We start from the raw sequence: 16209 nt of genomic DNA, 5'->3' as shown, positions 1-16209 counted from the left end.
AACCACTCTCTAGTAACATTTCTGGAATAAACGTTTCCAGTTCAGAATAACCACTCTCTCTGGTAACGTTTCCAGTTCTCTAGTAACGTTTCCAGTTCAGAATAACCACTCTCTCTGGTAACGTTTCCAGTTCAGAATAACCACTCTCTCTGGTAACGTTTCCAGTTCAGAATAACCACTCTCTCTGGTAACGTTTCCAGTTCAGAATAACCACTCTCTCTAGTACCGTTTCAGTCTGGTTTCTAGGCTGTTCCCAGAACCCAGATGAAGCCTACTCCTAGACATAAAATCATGCTCAATGGAGAATCTCTATTGAAAGTCCAGGAGACAAGGCCCTAATTTTCTAAAACAACTGTCACCCATTATGGTGAAGGTTAGGACTGTGTAAGGGTAAACTGATCCTAGATCTGCTGCAGCAGTTGTCTGATCCTGTGTTGTGGTGCTGCTGTAGTCAGTTATTTTCTCTCCAACAGACTACATTCTCAAACCTACATAGGAAAGGCCTTGGTGATCAAAAGTGCACAACCAAGATATGTTAAAAACAGATGTAGGAATATTCTCTTAATGTCAAACCCAACCGCCAGTCTTCTTCCCGATTACAGAGTTCTCTTATTTTAAGTCTAAAAACGTCACTTGAAAATGCCTGGGTTTAGCTGTTTTTTGGGGGGGGTTTTTACCCGCTTTTAGGTTATTGCACATTTATAAAAATAAAAAATGGCTCAGTTTCTCAGGGTGACTGTGTGTTTGTTGGCTGCAAGGCAGATCAAAGAAGGTCCATAAGTGACAAACTGCCTCCTGCAGTACCTGTATTAGAAGACTCCTTATGGGTTTCATCACTTACCTACACATGCACCTTTTTTCCCCCGCACCATTGGTTAGAGCCTGTAAGTAAGCATTTCACTGTAAGGTTGTATTCGGCGTAAGTGACAAAAACTTTGATTTGATCAGTAACTCCTAGATCCTATTAACATGAAGGACTCTCATCTTTGAAACCCTGAAAGCCCTCTGCCTCATGTTTCACACAAGTTTGAATGAAAATAAGGCCAACGTCTGAGGTGTTTTATACTGGAGACTGCATCCTCTTGGCCTTCAGACCATCTTGGAGTCTAGCTAAACCTTATGTTGACCATTCAAACGTCCTGTAATATCTCAATGGGAGTGTGGTAAGTAGTGTCATACTGTAGTATCATCATATTTGCAGTCTGGTGTCTGTAGCTCTACAATCTAAACAGAAAACCCCAACGAAAAATCCCAAACCAAATCTGAAGAAATAAAACAAAAACAAAATGTTGAGTTAAATCTAACTAAAATTTAATGATTGCATATGCAAAGTAAAACAATCAAAACAAATCTATACCAACAAAAATAAATCACAAAGGCCATAAATTCTTCTTTAGCTCGAGATGAGCATAAAAACTTAAATAAAAACTCTTCCAACTCTCCGATCAGTAATCTACGCTTCGACGAAAAAAGAAAAGTTAGTCTCTCAGAAAGAAAATTCAAGAAAAACATAAAGATTGACAACTTTTTTTTTTTTTTTACAAAAACAGAAAACTGGATGAGAGAGAGAGCAGTGTTGGTTCACTTTGTGTTAGATTCAGCCTTCGTACCGGTTGTTCAGATGCCCAAACTATTACTGGTGAGGGGAAATGAGTCATAACAGTAAGCATCTTTCCCTATTCACAATAGCTTCTCAGAGGACTGAATGCTGATCTAGGATCGACAAGGCCAAACTGATCCTAGATCAGCATGTGAATACGGGCCCTGGGGCAGTTAGAGCATATCCTTCCATTTCTTTGGTCCTTCTTAAACATTTTCCTACTTTAAAATCTCCAGACCTTTTTACATGGCCTCTCAGAGATTCAACTGTTAAAAGACCCCCAAAAACGGGACACACGCGCTATGTAATGGTACCATTCAGTACCTAACTTGCTGTGTATAAAACTGATTCTGCAAGGTGAGAGAAGACCAATGCATGGTTTACGTCAAAACGCCTGACATTATACAATAAGGATTTAAAAGGGGCTTTTCTTTTAGAATGGCTGGAGACAGTGGATGGCTTGACAGGGTGTGCGGGTGGTAACTTAAGGCATCTATTTCTACACTGGAAACAGCGTCTAAGACAGCATGCTTCCTCCCACAGTGGGGGACTAGACGCATGACTGTAGCACATCCTTCTCCAAGTCCCTACCGTGGTCCTACCATTCATATGGCACATAGTGACACTAGTTTCGTCTCACAGGAAAAACAATCTAGTCTTGAATTGTGAAATTGGTCACCATATCAGGATGGACATTGATAACTGCGTTTGGAACATCCCAAATCATGAGTAAAAAAAAAAAAACCAAGAGAAATATCAAACTCAGCCTAGACTCTCTGTTAGACTAGTACAAAGATGCAAAGTGAGAATGGGCTTAGTGAGAACGCTAAAAACAAGTTTGTTTTGTCAAACTGTGGCAATTTACCCTCCATGTTAGAAGCCTGGCGTGAGGTTTCTCTCCTCCCTCTACCCCCCCACTATTTCTCTCTACTTGTGGCCTTTGCTGGTCTTGAACGACACCTGTAGGATCTTGTCCCCGAGGCGGTAACCATTGAGGCTGCCGATCGCCATGGCGGCCTCCTCGTAGTTCGTCATGGTAACAAAGCCGAAGCCTTTACACTTGTTGGTGTTGAAGTCGCGGATGACCTTGACGTTGGTGACGGCTCCGAAGGGCCCGAACATCTGCCACAGGATGCCCTCGTCGGCGTCCTGGCCCAGGTTGTAGATGAAGATGCACCAGCCAGCGGTGGCGTTCCCCGGCACACTCACCCCAGACATACCGCTCATATGGTCCACAGACATCGGAGAAAACCTGGGGGAGGACAGAGGGGGCTAGGGTTACCACTCTGTCTCTCGTCACTGATGTGCTCCACACTCATTTTAGAGAACCTGAGAGGGGACAACACTTCCAGTGTGTGTGTGTTACCTGAATCTCTGAGCCTGGTGGTGAACTGGCCCTCCAAAGCGGCGTCCCTGGTTGTGGTAGAGCTGCGATATGAGTTGAGTGTTCTTGGCCTGGTTGGGACTGGCAGCAAACTTCACTGTGATTGGCTCAGCAGATCCGGGGGGTTTCTGTCCGTTAAGGTCTTTGATGGCGTCCTCGGCCTCCGCTCGCTTGTCAAACCGGATGAACGCCACCCCCCGAGACAGGCCTGGGAAAAGAAATGAACAGGACAGGTTCAGCTGAGAGACAGACTAACACAGCGGGGCCTGGTTCTAGAGTGTGTCTGTGTGGTCCTACCCGAGGCCTGGTCGACCAGCACCCGGGAGTTGATGATGCGTCCGTAGCGAGCGAACATGTCCTCCACGTCTTTCTGGGTCATGGTCTTGGGCAGGCCACTGATGTACAGGTTGGCGTCTTTAATGGTGTCAGAGCTCGGCCGCGCATATGAAACCTAACACCAGAGGGCAGCACAGAGCACATTAAACACCACTGACAGTATCAGTGTGTACTACTGAGGATTACACACAACCCCGAATTATATCTAGCCAGAAATGACTTAAAAAAGTGGATGTTGGAAGGTTGTTTTTATTATGTTTGTATATCTTTATCCTGGTGAATTAATGTTTTGTAATTGCCCTATGTTTTGAATTTACAAAAACGTGAGTTTACTTTTAGACTGAGTAATGTTTTATCATGAGTAATGTCTCCAAAACTAGAAAATGAAATAGTGAAAGTGGTTTTTACGTAGAAAAACTATTCCCGTAGTAAGCTGTGGTAGGAAATATCGAAGTAGGACTTTCCGAGTGTTCAAAATGAAGTAGACAACAATTATAGTAACAAAATCAACATCGGGAAAAACATTCTCAGGAGTCATTTTTTCTCTCTCGTACAAAACAAAATAAAAAGTTCCAAACTTAAATGATAAATTAACGTGTAAAATGTCAACCTGAAGTAGTGGTGCTGAATAAAGAAATTAAAATAAAGTTTAGTCCTGAATAAGGCTGAAAATACGGTTGCACTTCTCTACTCCACCCGTCAGAAGCGGGGCCAGTGATCTATCAGACGTAGTCCTGTCTAATATAGACCCACACTAACGCAGATTCCCAAATCCAACCCTAAACCACTACATGCCCATCTGAAACTAAATGGGTTGGTATTGGCAAAGGGCAAAGAAAGGCTAACATAACACCATATTGCTAACACCCACACAATCCTTTCAGATCCATAGGAGGGCCTAGGAGGAAGCGTCTAGGGGTGGATTTGACAGTCAGCCTCAGTAGAGAAGGGCTAGTTTAAATGACATGACATGGTTGGGTTGACACAGTACTGTAGGAACACCTTATTGCACGTTACCTTGATAGTTTTAGACTGTAGCCTTAGTCCATTCAGAGTATTGATAGCTCTTTCTGCATCGCTAGGGGTAAGATAGTTAACAAATCCGTACCCTAAACTGTGGCCTAGAGAAAAAAAAAAGGAAAACAATAAAATAAAATAAAAAAACGTTGTATAGTTTCAAAAAAAATCGGCACACTGGTCAAATAAATGATTAAACAAAACAAATCTACACAATGCATGCTAGTCGTAAAACAAGTAGATAAAAAACATGAGATGGCGCACACCCAGAATCATAGTGTGTGGAGGTGCTGACTAAGGGCAAATAAACTATCAAAAATAAAGAGAGTTGCACACTCCATGTGTAATCTCCCAGCAATTTAATGGGTATTTACCAACGTTTCCAGCACCCTGAAGAAGGCACAGTGATGCCTAAAAGTTGGTAAATACCCATTAAATTGCTGGGAGATTACACATGGAGTGTGCAACTCTCTTTATCTTGATGGTTTATAGTCGTAAAACAAGTAACAAAGAAATAGGCTTCAACAAAACTGGGCCGTTTTCCTGGAATAAGGAATGCCGAGCCCATCACGGACAGATGGAGAGCATGGGTAAATATCTACACCAACAGCCTTATACAAAACAACTATGTGGAATACCTCATATCAAGTTTAGGAGGACAAATGTTCAAATTGCAGCGAGACATAGTCCTAAACAGAACATATGACATGAAGCTGTTTGCATAGATACTACAAACATCTCACCACAAAGTTACTAGTGAGCATGTCAAAGAAGTCTCATCAGCAGTTCTCATACACCTACAAGAGGCAGACAGGGCAGTATACCAGTTACGCTACACACTGACTGGTTGGCTTGAACAAACATGTTATGGAGGTGCCCTTTGTAATATATCAACAATTATGGGGGGTCCCCACGGATTGTTAAAGGTACCCACCCCTGAGTTGTGTTCAGTAGGACGCAACATAGCAAAATGTTCACCGAACACACCCCTGTAAATGTGAGCCCTACACGCAGCAGACTAACTCCTCCATCCATTCTACTCCAAGGTCAGAGGTCACACACCTGTAGTGCATTGTGGGACAAGGTGTTCCGTACCTGCCACTTTGTCCCGTATGAGCTTGGCGGACTCCACCTCGCCAATGCTGCTGAAGAGGCTGCGTAGCTCGTCCTGGCTCATGCTCTGGGGAAGGTAGTTGACTATCAGGTTGGTCTTGGCATCCGTCACCTCATCTCCTCCTCCCATGTGATCCTCGTAGCCGTTGGACATGTCATACACCTCCTGGGGAGGGAGGGAAGAGAGAGGGCACAGTTAAGGAAGAGAAACAGGCATTCGGAAGTAAACCAGCATGGCTGAAACGTCAACGGGATGCAGATTTTAAATCATAAAAGGAAAACAAAACGTTTTTACAAATCTACATGCAACATTGTAAACATAGTATCCTAATCTACAGAGCCGAATTACGCCCCAGATGTAGGAGCACCATGGTGGATGGCAGCAGTGACTGTAGCTCCTCTTACCCACAAGTTAATCACCTGCAGCGCTTTCACAGCCAGACTCAACTCTCAGCTACTCTCTACATAATCATGGACCAGGCATTATCTTAAAACGCACCTATACCCAGCCAGCCCCGACACTGCTCTGGTATAAGAGGTTGAGATCCAGAGACCACAAAGGTCACAGAACATTGAGATGATTCTATTGTGTAGAATGGAGAAACGCCCCCTGTCAGCCCCACCACATTTCACTTATTTCTGCAGTGTTCGAATCACTTCATCCCACTGACCAAGCCTGGTTGTGGTCTGACAGAGTTCTAAACCAGGGGTAACCAACCATTCCTCCCAGAGAGCTACTGGGTGTGCAGGATTTGCTCAAGCCCTGCTTTGAGGCGTTGATTAGTAGAATCAGCCATCATGGATGTTAGAACCTGCCTTGTGAGCAAACGCCTGCTTACCCAGAATTCTGTGTTTTTTACACAGAAAATGAAAAACAATAAATATTTTGCTGCGTTTTGCAAAAGCATACCTAAAATGCTTATTGTAGTTCCTGCTCGGTATCAGACTAATTTTGTGCTTCAGTTGCACTTCTCCACTCAGATGAGAATTCAGACAGGCATTATAATCAGCAGACAGCACTCTGACTCATGTGTAGCTACTTTTCTAGGTGTAGGCTCATTTTCTCAAGTTAAAAATGCAACTATTTTATGATAAATGCTCAATTAAATTGAGGCAAAACATTAGGAAATGTACCTGGCTACAGTCTTTCTATGATAAACATTAGAAATGATGGTCATGTAACGTTTTTGAAAGAAATACCTTGCTTTTTCATATGTAAGAAAATGTACCCGTGTGACTGCTAGCCAAATAGGCTTGCACTTCTGTTGTCATCTGATGAAAATTAAGCTATTTTCTGCTGAATGTGTTGCACTAACATGTGTTCTGTGAAGCAGAACTATAGTAGCAAACCCCTCAATCACTCGACTGAAGCAACAACAAAAAACAACTTTCAATATTTAAAAAAAACTCAGGTGAAATGGTTTAAAACAGATTTTTTAATGGTCTGCGTTTTGAAAATGCAGATTGAACTCTAACACAACCCCTGCCCAGTGGGAAGAGGGTTAGCTAGCTGCTACCCCTGTTCTGAATATTGCATCCCCTTGACCAGGCCTCAGTGCTGTGTTCAGACAGAGCTCCATTCATTCAGAGGGGCTATCTGATTGTGTATTCTGTGGGGTAAGACAGTTAGCCATCCAGCAGGCCCTTGGATGAATGAAACTCCTGTATTTCACTAGTAAACATGATGACCAATACTGATGGGTCTGACTATGAGGATAATTTCTATGCCTTTTTCTCTACTTGCGAGCAATAATAAATATTTATACCAGTATGTTAATAAGCGTAGGAGTGTATATAGAGTGATATTGAAGCCCCAGTGTTTATCAATACATTCGAAAACCATGGGCCAACACACAACATATTCATGCAATCTGATTAAATAGCTAGCTAGCTAGATTACGATTGTTACAATATAATTACTTTAGGACTGATCTAGATCCTCCCCTAATGGGAAAAGTTATACTCACTTTAAGGTACCTGATGTGGCCTCTTCGAACAGCCATGAAGACCCCTCACTGCTCCCAAAGCTGGAGGAGGTATCACAAACCAAATAATGTATATGGGACAAACAAACAAAAAAAATAGGGGTGAGGAGGGGGGTAGGGTTTGTTTTCAAATCAAATGAATAATGAGCTAAACAAAAACAAAAACGAAACGGTAAATTGGGCCTCCCCCTTCTGACGCACCTGTGAAGAAGAGCAGAGCATTATTTTGTTAGTCCCTGAGTGGCTAATTAGCTTACGACCACTGAGCTATTACGACTGTTATCTTGATGACGTATGATTTGTGGCATGTTTAGTTAGCAACCAGACTATACACAGTAGCTAGCTAGTACGTTGGCGAACTAACATATTAGCCAACTACTGTAACTAGATTTGGCCTGTTTGTGGCTAACGTTGCCTCATCGAGCACTACGGTAGACAAATGAGAGCAAAACATTCCTACCGCAAGTTGCTAGTTTCTGTGAGCTAGCTAACGTTAGTACCTAGCGAGTTGTATAAATATCTAGCAACTATTTACGCCAGGGGGCGTGAACGCTTTGGTTGCTTACTAGCTGGCTAGTTAATAACTAGCTCGTTTGCTAAATGCAAAAGGAAGAAAAAAACATTTCCTGACGCAAAGCAAATGGACATTGCCCTGCTAATTAACGTTAGCGAACACATTGCTGCAGGAAAACGTTAACTAACTAGGCCATATGCCCACCGTACCCTTATTTTCGCGAGCATGTGTTGAATGCGGTCCCTCTCTCCCACCTAAAACTCCGACACCTTGTTCAGGGCCTTGTTAGCTACAGTTAGCCATCTAGCTAGATTAGCCAAGCTGGCAAAAAAATGCTCAAATATCATTCTGTGGTTAGCTATCTGGCACTGGTGGGGCCTCCAAACCCGCATTGCTGGCATTCGGCTTTGTTGTAAGCAGAGCGAAATGGTAAATCAACTGGATTACTACAACATAGCTAGTTCGACAACCATATAGCTAACTTACCAGCTTTTTGTCGTTGGTGCTTTCGCTGTTCTTGTCTGTCAATCGTTCCGTGTTTTTTTTAGCTAGCTAACGTTAGCTGACAGCTCCTTCTCGCAGGCACCAAAACCAAGAGGACCGCTGACGAAAGCAGATCCACGCCCACCTCTGCAGATGATTTGTTACTGCCCTTGTCAATTACAGATGTGGCAACTCTACGGGCACTTTATGTCCTCAGGGTCAATTTGGGGGATTTTATTTAAACATATATGTTAAGTTCACAGTACAATCACCCCAGATATTTTGAACACCTCTCTATCAGGTATTTTAGCAACTTTTCAGATGCATTTTATACCTCAATTTCACTGTTTTGTCCTTTTGAGCTTCTACTATGTTTTTCCATGAGAACAGGTTAATAATTACACATGTCATGTTATCTACTAGAGAAAGAGTCAATTAAATAAAAAATCTGTATCAATATTTAGTGAGTGTGCCCTTTATATTGTTTTTTTTAATACAACATATACCTGTCCTTTGGTAGTGGTGAGAATGTTAATTTAGTTACCATGGAAACTTGTGACACTGAAGCACATATGGCTGCAGCAGACAGTTGTTCCAAATGTAATGTAAATATTGTTTGTTTAGAGAATATATTTTTGTCATCATTTCCAAACAGGTTATAATTTCTTTAATTTGTGGTATAATTTTTTAAATAAACACTGACTACTAAAATATTGTTTTATTGTTGTGTATTATTATTATTAATAATAATAATAATAGGGGAGGTAGTTCAAAAATGAACCCCAAAATGTTATTCAAAAGGCTCTTAGAGGATCCATTAAGAGGGGTTCTTTGATGAACCCTTTCAAAGGGTTCTTCAAAGAGCTTATAGGGGTTCCCCCCACAGTTTCAATCTGAAGAACCCCTAAAGGATACTCCAGGAACCTTTTCTTTTAAGAGTGTAGAGCAACAACAGGGGGAAAAGGACAAACGAACGAGGAACAAGAAAAGAAAAAGCAAAAGGCGCTTCTTGAATGGCACAAATCAGATCCTTTATCAGAAGTTTAAGAGGGAATATTCAGAGATTAAAATGTCCTACTAGGAATTCTGCAAAATACGTGCTTTTTAAGTTCTAAAGCCAACAGTCCAGGACAGGGACACATGCCTCTGCAAAACCCACGCCAACCTCAGTTCATGGTGGACCAATTACAGTATCACAAAGTGATCATCTGCAACAACATTGAGAACCTCATTGAGTCTTTGCAGAGAACTACCTGTGTAAATACACCAGTGAAATCCAGGCAATTCACTTTGGCGATTCTCACAAGTAGGTGACTCTCCACACCTGTGTTGGATTTATTATTTTATTTCACCTTTATTTAACCAGGTAGGCCAGTTGAGAACAAGTTCTCTTTTACAACTGCGATCTGGCCAAGATAAAGCAAAGCAGTGCGACAAAAACAACACAGAGTTACACATAAACAAACGTACAGTCAATAACACAATAGAAAAGTCTATGTACAGTGTATGCAAATGTAGTAAGAATTAGGGAGGTAATGCAATAAATAGGACATAGAGGCGAAATAATTATGACGATGTGCAAGTAGAGATACTGGGGTGCAAAAAAGCAAAAAATTAAAATAACAATATGGGGATGAGGAAGTTGGATGTGCTATTTACAGATGGGCTGTATACAGGTACAGTGATCGGTAAGCTGCTCTGACAGCTGATGCTTAAAGTTAGAGAGGGAGATAAGTCTCCAGCTTCAGTGATTTTTACAATTCGATTCTGTCATTGGCAGCAGAAAACTGGAAGGAAAGGCAGCCAAAGGAGGAGTTGGCTTTGGGGATGACCAGTGAAATATACCTGCTGGAGCATGTGCTATGAGTGGGTGCTGCTATGGTGACCAGTGAGCTGAGATAAGGCGGGGCTTTACCTAGCAAAGACTTATAGACGACCTGGAGCCAGTGGGTTTGGCGACAAATATGTAGTGAGGGCCAACCATCGAGAGCATACAGGTTGCAGCGGTGGGTAGTGTATGGGGCTTTGGTGACAAAACGGATGGCACTGTGATAGACCGCATCCAATTTGCTGAGTAGAGTGTTGGAGGCTATTTTGTAAATGACATCGCTGAAGTCAAGGATCGGTAGGATAGTCAGTTTTACAAGGGAATGTTTGGCAGCATGAGTGAAGGAGGCTTTGTTTTGTGAAATAGGAAGCCGATTCTAGATTTAACTTTGGATTGGAGATGCTTAATGTGAGTCTGGAAGGAGAGTTTACAGTCTATGCAGACACCTAGGTATTTGTAGTTGTCCACATATTCTAAGTCAGAACCATCCAGAGTAGTGATACTAGGCGGGCAGCAATCGGTTGAAGAGCATGCATTTAGTTTTACTAGCATTTAAAAGTAGTTGGAGGCCACGGAAGGAGAGTTGTATGGCATTGAAGCTTGTCTGGAGGTTAGTTAACACAGTGTCCAAAGAAGGGCCATATGTATACAGAATGGTGTCGTCTGCGTAGAGGTGGATCAGAGAATCACCAGCAGCAAGAGCGACATCATTGATATATACAAAGAAAAGAGTCGGCCGAGAATTGAACCCTGTGGCACCCCCATAGAGACCGCCAGAGGTCCGGACAACAGGCCCTAAGAAATTTAACATACTGAACTCTGAGAAGTAGTTGGTGATCCAGGTGAGGCAGTCATTAGAGAAACCAAGGCTATTGAGTCTGCCGATAAGAATGCAGTGATTGACACAGTTGAAAGCCTTGGCCAGGTCGATGAAGAAGGCGGCACAGTACTGTCTCAAGTTTTTGCAGGGGGTGCAAAGCTGTTGACCAGGGTAGGGGTAGCCAGGTGGAAAGCATGGTCAGACATAGAAAAATGCTTCTTGAAATTATCGGTTATCGTTGATGTAACGGTGGTGACAGTGTTTCCTAGCCTCAGTGCAATGGGCAGCTGGGAGGAGATGCTCTTATTCTCTATGGCATTTACAGTATCCCAAATCTTTTGGAAATAGTGCTACAGGATTCAAATTTCTGTTTGAAAAAGCTTGCCTTAGCTCTCCGAACTGACTGTGTATATTGGTTCCTGATTTCCCTGAAAAGTTGCATATCTCGGGGGCTTTCAATGCTAATGCTGTACACCACAGGATGTTTTTGTGCTGGTCAAGGACAGTCAAGTCTGGGGTGAACCAAGTGCTATATCTGTTCTTAGTTGTACATTTTTTGAATGGGGCATGCTTATTTAAGATGGTGAGGAACACATTTTTAAAGAACAACCAGGCATCCTCTACTGACGGGATGAGGTCAATATCCTTCCAGGATACCCGGGCCAGGTCCATGAGAAATATACCACAAATTATAGTTTCACTTTGCTCACTGAGCTCTTCTGTGCAGATGACCCCTTTGCTATCCGGGCCCATCTCTCAAATCCACTGGCCTACTTCCTTGAGCTCTGCCCATCAGCTACTTTTGGAATGTTACTGTGTCTTATAAAATGTTGAACAATGGTTGTTATTCAAAATGTTTTCAATAAAATATTCGTTTTTAAATCAGGTTTTTACTTAATGTCCACCACACCTTGTCATTCCCCCCACACCCATATATTTTTTAGGTACATTAGTATATTATGTATAACTTAGTGATTTGTTTTATATAGGGAAATGATCATCATCTCAAAAAAAAAGGTTGGGCGGAAATATCTTATTTTTATTATCTTTTTCCAGCTGTCACAAAGGCAAGTCTATAAATTTCAGGCGTCATGTTGAATTATTCATATTAGGAAAACCGTAAATCTCTTAAAATACTCAATACACAAATGTATAAGAAATGTGTTAAATTAATTACTTCATTTTTAACAAAAATGGATGTTTAGTGATGGAAATAAAATGCGTCTATGGCTGTCTGAGAAAAATATGTACATTCCCGAATAGGACGATAGCAGCCATTATCAGATATTTTCTAGACAAATCAAAGAATTATAATACTGGTAAAATGGTGTTTCAATAACTTTTCATTTCTGAAAGCTTGCAGGGCCAAAGTGCCCTAAATTGCAGAATCACCCAGCTACATAGGGGTAAGTTACAATCAAACAATAGCCACACAACAGTTTCAACAAGTTAATTACTCAAAAGACATGCAGGGCAGTGTCAAAATGTCATTAAATATGTCATCTGCAGGACATGTGACATGTTGACCATCAAAAACAATTGAGTGGTTTCTTTAACAAGCATGAATCTACATCAGTGAACAAAAACAAAACATTGTGGCCATTACATATTCCAGTTGATCCTTATGAAACGAGGGAAGTGTATGCAGAAGTGTAGGACACTTTTAGAGTACATCTTCCTTCACAGATGTGTATACATTAGTTTAGTGGAAGCAAGATAATCACTCTTTTAAAGTAGCTTCACCAACAAGACTGGGGATGATTACGTCAATTACCTGTAATGGTACCCTAGGGGCCCTTGAGCTGCCCAGGCAACTAGAACCACACACACCACTAGAGAGCAGTCTTCAAACAGCGCTTACACTAAGAGGGCATTATCAGCATTTTCACAATTCCATAGTAGTCTTCCAACCTCAGTGTGGAAATATGATATAAAAACACTGGAGAAAAAAGAAAAAACACATTTGACTGCACTGGGCCTTTAAGGTCCACAGCATCATTAACTTTACCAAGGTCCAGGACATAGTATATCTAAAGTAGATTGGCAGAAAGTATTCTGGACCGAGACTCTGGTTCTGGTTCAGGCCCACTCCCTGTCCAGTATTCCATACTCCCTGTCCAGTATTCCATACTCCAACAGAGGCTGTTCCCTCATCAGCTGAGCCACACTCACAAACCCTACAGTCTGAGAGAGAGAGAGATGGACACTAGTATGGCACTACTGTACCTGATCTTGTCCAATAAGAAACACATTTTTATTTTCTGTTGTAAAATGTTCTTCAACGTGACCCTTATGTTGTTCCATTATACCCCACAGTGCCCTCTAGTGGTTCCCACCTCCACTAGCGCCACTGCCAGAGATGACCAGATGATGAGATGCAGAACAAAAAGCAAGGCCTCCTCCAGCTTCACCTGGCAGCCCTGAGGGAGAGGACACACACACAGGGTAAGGGGAGTGACATCTCTCTGGAATTAAATGCTGTCCAGATGTGTATCTACATACCTTTGGATCACTACAGAGGGCCAGGGCTGGTGTGTGTATGTGTGTATACCTTTGGATATAGTAGCCCGGGCAGCTCCAGGGTACCGTTGCAGGTGTGGTAGGTGTAATTACAGCAGCTGTGAGGTACACTGCCCCGCCCACTGTGGTTAAACCAGGGCGTGGCCAACCAGTCACGGTAGTCATAGATTCCACAGCACTGCAACTGGAGAGGATTCACATCACAGAGTCATTAGATCAGTTCAGATTCCCTCCCCCCCTCTCACACACACACACACACACACAACCTCTTTCTGTGTGGCGTCCACAGCATCGGAGTATGGGTCCTGACATCTTCCTGTGTATCTTTGAAAAACACTACTGAAGGGAGCCAGCTCTGAGTCCACCTGAAAGCAGGTCAGTCACATCATGTTATTTATCATAAGTATAACATACAGTGAGTGTACAAAACATTAAGGACACCTTCCTAATTTTGAGTTGCACCCCGCACTTTTGCCCTCAGGACAGCCTCCATTCCTCAGGGCATGGACTCTACAAGGTGTCGAAAGTGTTCCACAGGGATGCTGGCCCATGTTGACTCCAATGATTCCCACAAGTTAGCTGGATGTCCTTTGGGTGGTGGACCATTCTTGATACATACAGGAAACTGGTGTGAAAAAAAATAGCAGCGTTGCAATTCTTGACACAAACCGGTATCAAAGGCACTTAGATCTTTTGTCTTACCCATTCATCCTCTGAATGGCACACTTACACAATACATGTCTCAATGGTCTCAAGACTTTAAAAATCCTTCTTCAACCTGTCTCCTCCCCTTCATCTACACGGATTGAAGTGGAGTTAACAAGTGACATATAAGGGATCATAGACTGACCAGGTGAAAGCTGCGTCATGGAAAGAGTTGTCCTTGTTGTTTTGTACACTCAGTGTAGAATGTTATATGGTGATGTGTGCTCTTTCAGTAGTTTTGTAAAGCCATATATATCTAAGTACCTTTCCTGCGTTGACATAGGCCAGAGCAGCAGCAGTTGCCTCCAGGCAGAAAACCACAACCAGCAGATAGACAAACTGAAATGCCCAAAACCATGGCAACATATAAGCTGTATCCCAAACTGTAGAGGAAGTATGAGCTATGAAAAGCAAAAATACATACATGTTATTATATTCAGACACACGCAAGTACACACAAACACTCACTCACCACACCCTGCAGCAAGGCTGACTTTCTGAGGGACACCCAGATGCCCAGTCCTCCACTGGCCAATAGGAGAGTAGCGCTGGCCAGAGCTAGGCATGCTGGGAGGATGATGTATGTGTGGGTGAAGAAGATGCCATTGTGTCTGTAGTTCAACAACAGGTACATACCACTCAGACCTACCACCAGACCTGCCACCTAGAGATGGAGGGAGACAGTGTTTATCATATTATTCAGTAGTAAATCATTCTTGTGATGTGCAGTGCAGAAGTAACTAATTCAGAAAAAATCTTAATGTATATCTTTCTGAAAATATGTATGCGTGTGCTCTTGTAAAATAATGAAATCCCACTAGCTCTGAGGCTTCCTTAGTTCTCACGGAATTACACACACACACACACACACACACACACACCTTTTCAGTTAGTCAAGTGGATTCAACAGCATCTAGGCAATTAATCTGTAAACATGTAGCAAGAATGAATAGAAGCGAGACAGAGTGGCGGAAACTGTTGGCTAGACAATACGAAGCACATTCTGTCTTTTAATGATATACATTATAGTTTTTTCAGTGGGCAAGATGAACAATACATATCAAAAGTGCAAAGAAATATGAAATAGGCTGAAGTTAAATAAATATTACAATACGTATACATGATTTGCCATTCCTTGACGTATGTTAGCTTAAACAGTTTTACAGGACCTACAAAGCAGAAGCACATTATGGTCAGCGGTGTATCTGAATTTGCTTAGTGCTGTAAGATCTTACCCATAGAAGTTGGCAAGTTATCTGAATAACTATTTTTAAAGCTCGTCGTCTTGTTTCACCCATTTTTATCTCAAACAGCAGTGCTCTGTGTATTTGAAGAAGTTATATATTTACTTAGTCACGGGGTTTACTCCATACAGCACAGACGTTCCACCATAGCATAATGTCAAGTTGTAATATCAAGAAACAAAACAAGGTGGAAAAATAAAGTTAACCAATTCAACATCAAAAGTGTGCACGCATAACTTGCCGTTTTTCTCCAACCGCATCAAATTATTCAGGCATTTCTCAGAACAGAGAGAAGCAGCAGCATGACAGCGATAAGGAAGTAGCGGAAGGATTTTACATTAACCCCATAGCTCCCACTGGGTGCCTGAGCAGAGCTGGTGTATACAGCTACATGGTACATCATGTATTTTACACTGGAGCCTGCTCCTCCTCTCACGTTAATCAGCCAATCAATCAATTAATCAATCAATCAGTCAGTCATACGTTTTAAGTACGTAAATGCAGACAGACAGACAGAGATAGATGGGTGTGTGGCGCCCTCTGCTGGCTGGTGTGGACTGACATTGGTAAGAACATCCCATCGGTTACGTGCTCATCCCAGCCATCCTTGCAGTGGAATAGATCTACGCTGACATGACACTGGCAGTTGAGAACCAGAAC

The 16209-nt window shown here is 42.2% G+C and overlaps 2 protein-coding genes across 14 annotated transcripts; both read right to left on the bottom strand.

Moving 5' to 3' along the window:
* Positions 1-1289: 1289 nt before the first annotated feature.
* Positions 1290-8591, bottom strand: LOC112267677 (ELAV-like protein 1). Of its 4 annotated transcripts, none has more exons than XM_042296882.1 (7): positions 8436-8591; positions 7418-7636; positions 5400-5616; positions 4338-4441; positions 3282-3435; positions 2967-3192; positions 1290-2852 (listed from the first exon to the last, which is right to left on the bottom strand). In XM_042296882.1, the coding sequence occupies exons 2-7, from the start codon at positions 7451-7453 to the stop codon at positions 2528-2530; spliced, it is 1062 nt and encodes a 353-aa protein (XP_042152816.1). In that variant the 5' UTR covers positions 7454-7636; positions 8436-8591; the 3' UTR covers positions 1290-2527. The 4 variants fall into 4 exon arrangements, with proteins under 4 accessions (XP_042152816.1, XP_042152818.1, XP_042152817.1 ...); XM_042296884.1 differs by having other exon boundaries at positions 5433-5616; XM_042296883.1 differs by having other exon boundaries at positions 7418-7477.
* A 3507-nt stretch (positions 8592-12098) lies between these two features.
* tspan37 (tetraspanin 37) lies at positions 12099-16071 on the bottom strand. Of its 10 annotated transcripts, none has more exons than XR_002955938.2 (8): positions 15791-16071; positions 15541-15625; positions 14778-14969; positions 14570-14688; positions 13867-13965; positions 13632-13784; positions 13417-13500; positions 12099-13264 (listed from the first exon to the last, which is right to left on the bottom strand). XR_002955938.2 is itself a non-coding variant. In XM_042296881.1 (8 exons), exons 3-8 carry the CDS (start codon positions 14869-14871, stop codon positions 13160-13162), a joined length of 672 nt encoding a protein of 223 aa, XP_042152815.1. In that variant the 5' UTR covers positions 14872-14969; positions 15187-15231; positions 15541-16071; the 3' UTR covers positions 12099-13159. The 10 variants fall into 10 exon arrangements, 9 of the variants coding, with proteins under 9 accessions (XP_042152815.1, XP_024299563.1, XP_042152814.1 ...); XM_042296881.1 differs by adding an exon at positions 15187-15231 and having other exon boundaries at positions 14570-14706; positions 15541-16071; XM_024443795.2 differs by adding an exon at positions 15187-15231 and having other exon boundaries at positions 14570-14644; positions 15541-16071.
* Between the last annotated feature and the right edge of the window lie 138 nt (positions 16072-16209).

The sequence above is a fragment of the Oncorhynchus tshawytscha genome, linkage group LG14, assembly GCF_018296145.1.
Source record: "Oncorhynchus tshawytscha isolate Ot180627B linkage group LG14, Otsh_v2.0, whole genome shotgun sequence".
Taxonomy (NCBI): Eukaryota; Metazoa; Chordata; class Actinopteri; order Salmoniformes; family Salmonidae; genus Oncorhynchus; species Oncorhynchus tshawytscha.
The sequence above is the reverse complement of the archived record's forward strand: the minus strand, read 5'-3'. Positions and strand labels throughout refer to the sequence as shown.

Coding starts and splice junctions, on each gene's coding strand:
- LOC112267677 (XM_042296882.1), bottom strand. CDS start 7,453: ATGGCTGTTCGAAGAGGCCACATCAGGTACCTTAAA. Junction 5,617..7,417: donor GCCACATCAGGTACCTTAAA/GTGAGTATAACT, acceptor CTCCCTCCCCAG/GAGGTGTATGACATGTCCAA. Junction 3,193..3,281: donor GCTGGTCGACCAGGCCTCGG/GTAGGACCACAC, acceptor TTCTTTTCCCAG/GCCTGTCTCGGGGGGTGGCG.
- tspan37 (XM_024443789.2), bottom strand. Junction 14,707..14,777: donor CAGCCTTGCTGCAGGGTGTG/GTGAGTGAGTGT, acceptor TGCTTTTCATAG/CTCATACTTCCTCTACAGTT. Junction 13,501..13,631: donor CCGGGCTACTATATCCAAAG/GTATACACACAT, acceptor CCTCTCCCTCAG/GGCTGCCAGGTGAAGCTGGA.